The sequence below is a fragment of the Oryzias latipes genome, chromosome 22 (assembly GCF_002234675.1).
Source record: "Oryzias latipes chromosome 22, ASM223467v1".
NCBI lineage: Eukaryota > Metazoa > Chordata > Actinopteri > Beloniformes > Adrianichthyidae > Oryzias > Oryzias latipes.
In genome coordinates, this window is record NC_019880.2 from 18,551,251 (window position 1) to 18,559,588 (window position 8,338).

An 8,338-nucleotide genomic window follows, 5' to 3' on the forward strand; every position below is an offset into this window, starting at 1 on the left:
ATGTTATTTCACTTTCTTGTAAGAGTGGAAAAATGATCATTTGTCTTTTTATTTATAAAAAAAAAAAATGGGACAGTGAATTTAATCATGCTATAGGGAATCAAATTTAAATCTTAATTAGAGAATATCAAATACATACTAACCAAACAAATATAATTTTTGTGTTTGGATTTTTTTTTTAAAACTATTCATTCCTTTTTTTTAAAACACATCATTGTTTGCAATAGTTTGGTGATGACAGCATAAATGGAGGATGAGTCTCACACACACAGCATGAACTGCTGCACCTTTTATGCAAAGAATGGCTAGAAAGCAGCACATGTGACCAGTCACGCCACTTTCTCTGGACTACTTTACAGACTAAAAGCAGTCTTAGTCAGCTGACTCTCAGTTGGCATTCAACTTCTCCCCAAGGCTGAAAAAACACCTCATGCTCTCATCTCCAGATAGAAGGGTTTGAAGTGTTGAGGTTGATTTGATCAGTTCCTTAATTTGTTTATTTTTCTCTAATCAGTTTACTTGTTGATGCTTTTTAAACTGAGATTTCTTTTGAACAAACCGATGAATTATTGTGCTTCTTAGGGTTTGATAAATTAGTAAAACACAAACACATTTGTGACATTGGTGTGCAGAAGCGTCTAATTGCATCAGATGGGGCTTGTTAATTGGGGCAGTTGCAGTGAGTGCAGCCCACGTGTGGAAATGTCATTAGCCTCATTGGAAAACAGTATTTAGCATCTCAGAAAGCTTAGAGTGAGCAGCTGCTTTAACTCTGTCTCATTCATCTTTAGCTAGTATGCTGCTTAAAAATAGGGCTTGAAACTTTCAATGACTTTGAGATGCAGTATAGTGAGCCAATCATTGATTGTATAGGAGAACCGGTCTGAGGGAGTGTGACATCATCCTTTAAATATGGTGTACTTCTGGCTAGCTCGTGCTAGTTTGCAGCGCCGTCCATCCGTGTAACCAGGGTTCGAATCCGGGCTGCTCCCTATTCCCTTCCCTGCTTCTGTGCCGGTCCCAAGCCCGGATAAATTGAGAGGGTTGCGTCAGGAAGGGCATCCGGCGTAAAACATTGCCAAGATAACCATGCGAGTCATCCTTGAAGGAGAGGTTGTTTTGCTGTGGCGACCCCTGATGGGAAAAGCCGAAAGAGAAAGAAGACTTCTGGCTCCAAGAAAATGAAGTCGCATCAGTCGCCATTTTTCGCGATACAGAAGCCCCCATGTTGGAGCCAGACGATGTCAGTAAGCAGTGACTGATTCGAGTCAGTCTGAGTCAACGTATCCATGGCAACCAATCTCGCCAATCAGAAGTAAGCATGTTGGAAGTCCTAACCCCTCCCACTTGGAAGCAGGCTACAGGAAATCTGTTGAGCCTTATCAACGTTGTCAGTTTCTAAACTGAATAATTTGCAATAAAGAAAAAATAGGACAAAATTAGAATCAGCAAGAACATGTGACAAAAGGAGGCAAGGTAAAGATGGGTATCCTGACAAATACAATAACTGAAAAATAGCCCTTAAACTCTCAATAGAAGTCTATGGGTTCATAGATTCTTGGAGCCAATGGGCACTTCCTGCTTGGAAGGCCAGGGGTGAGGGGTCACTCAGTGTCTATGTACCAATTCGCACCCTATTCCTACATACTAAAACTATAGTGCAGGACTATCTAGCGCCCTGGAATTTAAAAGCAATTAGGAGACTATGCTCAATATATATATTTTTTAAACTGCAAATACTACAATGGATTAAATATTACTACATCATCGATTTTGTGAAGTGAAAATCTAATTGATATGAGCATTTAAATACATTTAAATAAAACTTTTTTTTGCAAAAATTGTTAAAACGCAATGCATTGTGGTCTATAATCGCCAACCTTGTGAGCATCGATGCAAACTGGTTTTTCGCAGACTTCTGGCGAATACAGACCACAATACATCCCTTTTAAACACATTTTCATGTGAAAAAAAGGTCCATACTTTTTTTATTTTTATAAACCACTCAAGTGTTTATATTCAGAACACAGTGGATTCATAAATAGTTTTTGTGAAGTGTTCACATATTTATTAGGTTTTTACTTTGGGAAACTGTGGAGCATGACTGGCACATGGGAAAACAGAGTTCAATTCCCAGGCACTGCAATGACTTTTATCCAGTGTGGGCAAGACCCTTTGCGCTACTGCCTCACTATGAAACCACAAGAGAGCTCAAGTCTCCCTGTGCAGGTCCCCAGCCCGGACGAAACACAGGGTTGTGTTAGGAAGGACATCCAGCGTCAAGATCTCTGCCAAACCACCAGTGTGAATCAGTGAAAAAGCTGATGCGCTTTTGCGACCCCAGAAAAAAATATGCCGAAAGCTGAAGAACTTCAAGAAATCAGTGGCATCATTTTTTCGCTGATCCAAAGAATTGAATAAATAAAAGTTGTGAGCAGTGTCCAAATTGCCAGACAAAACGACCACACTAAACAGTCTTTACATAGTTAGAAAAATAGAACAAGAACTCAGTCAACCACAGGCAATGACACCAAATTAATGGTTTAATTCAATCCTACAAATAGGTTCTACAAACGTCAATGCAAAGGCCAGTCACTGTCCCATTGATTAACTAAAATCATAAATTAAATAGTCTGCAGCAGTGTCTCACTCGTGGTTATTAATTTAAGTTAGTTCGTTTGATTTTATTAATGAATAGTGTTAAGGAAAGACTGAAACTCCTGGAAGTACCATTTTCTTTTTTGTTGAAAAAAAAAATGTTTGAAGAACTTAAAGCTCTCAACTCATCTTCGAGATGCACCTGAAAAGCACCATGGGAGTTCATGAGAGCGCCAGCGGCGACCGTCCGGTTGTTTCCGGGTCCCCACACTTTTTCTCCGGCCACACCAGCCTCTCCTCCCCCGTCCCATCCCGGGCCTCACCTCCTCTTCCTCCTCCTCCTCCTCATCCGCTTGGCAACGGCGATCATTCTGTCGCTTGCGGTTGCGGTGAAGGCTCCTCGCAGAGCCGTTGCGCTCCGGCTTCAGTCCATTCTTCAGCGACCGACACACTTCTTCCCCGTCGGCTTCTTTGGTGGCGGGGCTCTCGGCCATCGCTGAGCAACGGTGGCGGAGCAGCGACGGTAACTTGCATGTAGGCAAACTAGCTTGCCTGCGGTGCAAAGCAGTGACAATTATACCGGCAACGGACAATCACAAACACACAACGCGTGTGCACACACGAACACAAAACTGCCGCTTTTTAAAACATGAAAATTAAGCGGTACTACCGGAAATCAACGCCCCGTAAAGCATTATTTGTAGCCTGACAAGGAGGCGGGGTCACAACATTGAAATGTGGGCGTGGTTTAGAATGACGCCAAATCAAAATAACCTAATTAAAACAAACATTTTTTAAACTGTCAACTTTATCATAAAAAATGTCATTTTGGATTTTCATATTAATCACAAAGATTGTGTTGCTTTTTTTTCAATTTTTTATTTAAGGCAAAAATTTTAGATTTATAATAGCAAATTTAAATTTGCGAAGAAAAAAGCCAGAAATGTTCTCACTTAAAATAAAAACAAGTATGAAAGCGTATTGCTTTAAAAAAACAATTTTTTTAAATAATTTGATTATGGTGATTTTGGAATTTCGCTTTAATCTTTTTGTGAATCTGAAAAAAAGAAAAAAAATATATATATATAATAATTTCTTTTCTCAAACAACAACAACTATGGAAATTCTTTCTGTGATTTTGTTCTACTATTTTCAACTCTAAACAGGCTGAGCTCATCATGAAAACTATCGAATTAAAAGTTGAGAATGATCTGTTTTGTTTATGTGTTCATCTCGACATTACTAGAATGAAAATCACGGAAAAGATCACCCGTGTTTTTTTGTGTGTGTTTTTTTTTAATCACGAAATACATGCATTGTGTTTTCATAGAATACACTCTTCTTCTCTTCTTCTACAACATTCACAATTTTGTTCATTTCTTTGCTTTGTTTTTTTGTTCTTGGTTGTCTTTTGTGTATGTTATTCTTAAATGTCCCCTTTTTTACTATTATTACTTTTCTCATGTTTCCATCTTCCAAAGTAATTAAGAATAACTGCATCAAAAACAGATATTTAAGTTTGTAAAACAAATAAAAAATATGAAAAAAATAAAAATTATATATATATTCATTGGCTGAGTCAGTCTGGTAATTTTGTGTATAATTGTAGTATGATAACCACTTTTTTTTTCATGAACTTCAGGAAAACAACAGATCTGTAAACACAACATGAATGTAGGATAACGTTCTAGACCTAAAAAGAGGTCAATGTATTTGTGGCGCAGAATCTATGGAGAGACGCCAGAATTACAGGGCAAATTAAACAATAATAAGAGTGATCATTATAATATATTCTAGTTTGGCGGGCCAGAATGAATAGTTTAACAGGAGTCAGACGGCCTCAGTCTGTAGTTTTCCCTGCTCTAATGCCAGGATCACACCAGGCATGTGACAGATTTTACATCCCTTTTGAGGAAAAATTGAACGAAACAAACAAACTACGAACTGCATGTCTGCAATGAATGGATGTTGTGAAAGTGATGGGTACATGTGACGCTAGAAATTAATATTAGTCCGCAATCTATCGTAATTTAGGGCATTTTCCACAGAAAAAAGAGAAAAATACTAGTCAAGAACCCCTACACAAGTCTGTGAATATGAATGAAAAAGAAAAACTTTGTTATTCTACGATTTCAGAGCCTTATTGAAAAAAAGTTGAACGAAAAAAACAAACCAAGACATGTATGTCCGAAATGAATGCATATTATGAAAGTAAAGGGTATATTTCTCTCTAGAAATATTATCAAAATAAAGATAAAAAAAATGTCCACTGAATAAATAGCAAATATCCACCATGTTTTTTGTTTAAGGCATGTAGAAAATTAAAGGTAACGTGATCTGAGTAGGCTTGTATAAAAATGAATAAGAAAATCCCACAATTTAAAGCCCGCTGTTGTAAAACTGCTACTACACGTTTTGGGATGAGACTTTGTTGCATGTTTGAGAATGTGCTGAATTTTCTTGATCTCATGTCTGCCAACTACAGTTGGAAGAGGGTTTGTACAAAATGTCAAAGCAGTGCAAAATATCGCTGATCTTGCTACAGGCTTTTTCTTTCACAGCTCTATTCTGAAATATGAAAGACTTGGTCTCGAATAGTTTTGACCCCAAAAATTGATCTTTTTTCCTTCATAATCAACTTTTAAATGGTAGTCACTTAAATATAAAGGGACGCCATCTATACACCACTAACAAATCCAAGTCCCTAAATCGTTTGACATGGTTTTACTTTCAATGCACATTCCGTGTGTTTTTCACATAGAGCCCAAAAACGCTTATAGAAACTTGCATAGCAATGCATCAATATGAAAGTTTTGAACCTAGAAGCCCAAAACACAGAATTTTCATGAGAAGGGGTCACTTGAACGCCACATGTTAATGCTAAATACTCTAAAGGAAATTTTGATGCTTTTGAATGTAAGAAAAACATTGAACAGCAAGCTCAGGATGTGATAGGCTCCCAAAACATGAAATTGGTATAAAAAAGATGTGTGTTATTTCGTTAGGACTGATGAAGCTACAAGGACGGGTGGCAAAATGTTTCAAAGAAAGAAAACTTTAAGTCCAGATGCCATGATTCACCTTCAAGAGACCTGTCTTAACGGGACCCTTCATCTGCATTTTGTTGAGCTGTTTTAAAACAGGATTTTACAATGATCTACTAAATAGGCTTTAAGGTCACAGTCAGCAGAAAATGTTCACCTTTTGGGACCTTCAAGGGTCGCCACAGCAAATCAGCCTCCACTGATTTGCACAGGTGGTTTGGCAGAGATTTTTTACATTGGATGCCCTTCCTGACGCAACCCTAAATTTGATCCAGGCTGGGGACTGGCACAGGGAGACTCAGACTTAGGCCCCCTTGTAGCGACATAGTTAAGCAGTAGCTAAAAGGGGCTTGCCTAAGGACCCTAACTGGATGAAAGTCATCGTGCCTCCGAAGAAACGAACCATGATTTTCTGTGCACTAGTCCTAGAAGCAGTCAACTGATCGCCAAGCCGCCAATCAACGTTATTTGAAATATCCCCTCAAAAACGTATCAAGGTTCTGTCAAATAAATAAACAATGCCAGTTTGTCTCATGTGTGCAGAGTTGAAGGGAACTAACAGGGTCAATCATATCTAATTCTTCCTGATATGTGGGAAACACTTTTAGTGAGATAAAAAAAAATAGAAACGTTTATGTGACTGTGTATTTTCAGAGGATTTAATTTTGCTGTCAAGGAAAAACTACCAGTGACTTCATGGTGGTTTGGTGGCTCCCTCTTGTGGCAGAAAGCTTGCACATCCAAACAACCTTTCTGCCACAAGGGAACCGAGGTTTCACTGGGCTAAACATGCAATGATACAGTACAAGGCAATGATTGTTTGCTGGTGCATCTTCTCTTGCCACATTTAGCCCTTCCATTAGATTTTCCGTTGATCTGCTTGGACACAGCGCTCTGTTGAAACCCTTGTGCTATCTTAGATGACCCCACCCTTACATTGACGTGTTCTCCCTACCATGACAAAGGTGGATAAAGGTGGAAAGATTTCATGTAATCCATGGACACCAGTGAAGATCACAAATCAATGAAGAAAAAGGTTCAGCGCACTGTCAAGTGGGTCTAGATGACCCAACTCCCAACGTTAAAGTGCCTAGGATACCGCAAGGGTCACCATCCAGCCTCAATAGCTATGAACTTTGTGTCTTACCCACACTACGGAGGTGGCCAATGATAGTCTTCTGGGCTGGTTGTCAAGTCTGAACTCTTCCCCATATTGAACCAAACTGAACCAAAGTCCCCATCTGATGAGTTTTTGACATGTACGTGTGGCATTTTTCTTATGAAAGAGAACAAATGTAATAGGAAATCATCTCTTTTGTGCATTTCTGACTATTGCTTCTTTTAAATTGCTTTCAGTCAAACTGTCGCAAAGATGCTCTGTTTGAATTACTGAGCCGTGATGTCACAAAGGCTCAGGAGCGCATGCTTTTTGCGCCAACTGCCTGATCTGCCCTGTCTAGAGTGCAGAAGCTCAGGCCCGGAAGACGAGAAGATGGCACATTGCTGCATTGCCTGCACGTATTTTAAATGCGTCCAAGGCTGGATTTTGTTGTTTGCCGCACTTATTTAAAATCAAACTTAAAGTTAAAGTCCCAAATGTGTCCTCTGCATTTGTGTTCTCTCTCAGACTGAGTTTTAAGGCTCGCCGTCCCGCATTAACCAGAGAGGGTAAAAATGAAAACAAGAATAAAATTAGGGGACCTAATGAAAACAAGAAAAATATGATAAAGTTCTGGAGGCCCGAACAGCCTGGCTCCCCATCCCACAGCGAGTGTCTGTCCGGCTGCCAGCTGGCTTCCCGGGAGCTGGCATAGTGATCCTGATTGTTCCAGCTCCTGTGACAGACTGTCCAGGGTCTGCCCGCCTCGGCCAACAGGAGCTGTGACGGGTTCAAGAAAAGCCACTGCCCTGAAAGGGACACAGTGGGTGTAGGAAATGGATGAGAGTTCAGAAGGAGAATCCACCACATCGGATGTGTTTTCTACCCGCAGTCACTGAAAATGTCACAGGCCTAAAGTTCAGTCCCTGATTCCCTGAGTTCAGGTTTTTCAACCCTAGCCTCCTTCAAGCTGCACCAGTCACTCAGATTACATCTCTACCATTGACTCAACATTAAAACTGGCTGCTTCTGCACAAGGTTATTATAATTAACGAAAACGAACGAAAAAACAAAAACTAGAACTAAAAAAACATTTTCGTTAACTGAAATAAAAATAAAAAACGAAAACTAACTAAAACTGTTTGTTGTGTGTATAAAACGAACTGAAACTAACTAATATTAACCCCAAAAAATACTTCGTTTTCGTCTTTGTTAATACATAAGTCTTTTGGGTTGAAATAAAATCTATTTACTTCACGCTGCTAGTTTTACTGTGTATTTGACCCCTACGGCATCACATTGTCTGTGACGTCACATGATGTCTGTCAGACACTGCCGGCTAACGTGGTCATAGACATTTACATGAGCGTGATGGCTGCATTAAAAGTTGGGAGAAAGCGGGAGAGTCCTATTTGGGACTTTTTTGAATATCACAGCGTAGAAAACTAAAGTAAGTGCCTTGTAGTCGAAGCAGGAGACAAAATTTGTGGAACGCTCCTCAAAGGGAAAAAACCCTACGAAAAGTACATTTAAAAAGCGCACACAAAAACGCAAATCAACACTACCTACAAGCTAGCCTCTCGCCCGCCCTCCCCCG

General features: G+C 39.5%; 1 protein-coding gene across 1 annotated transcript in view; it reads right to left on the reverse strand.

Moving 5' to 3' along the window:
- Positions 1–3,315, reverse strand: part of LOC101156930 (serine palmitoyltransferase 2-like) — a 29,536-nt gene extending 26,221 nt beyond the window's left edge. Inside the window, exon 1 of the mRNA XM_011490615.3 lies at positions 2,922–3,315. Within this exon, the coding sequence (XP_011488917.2) occupies positions 2,922–3,092 (171 nt within the window). The 5' untranslated portion in view covers positions 3,093–3,315. The remainder of the gene's footprint in view (positions 1–2,921) is intronic.
- Between the last annotated feature and the right edge of the window lie 5,023 nt (positions 3,316–8,338).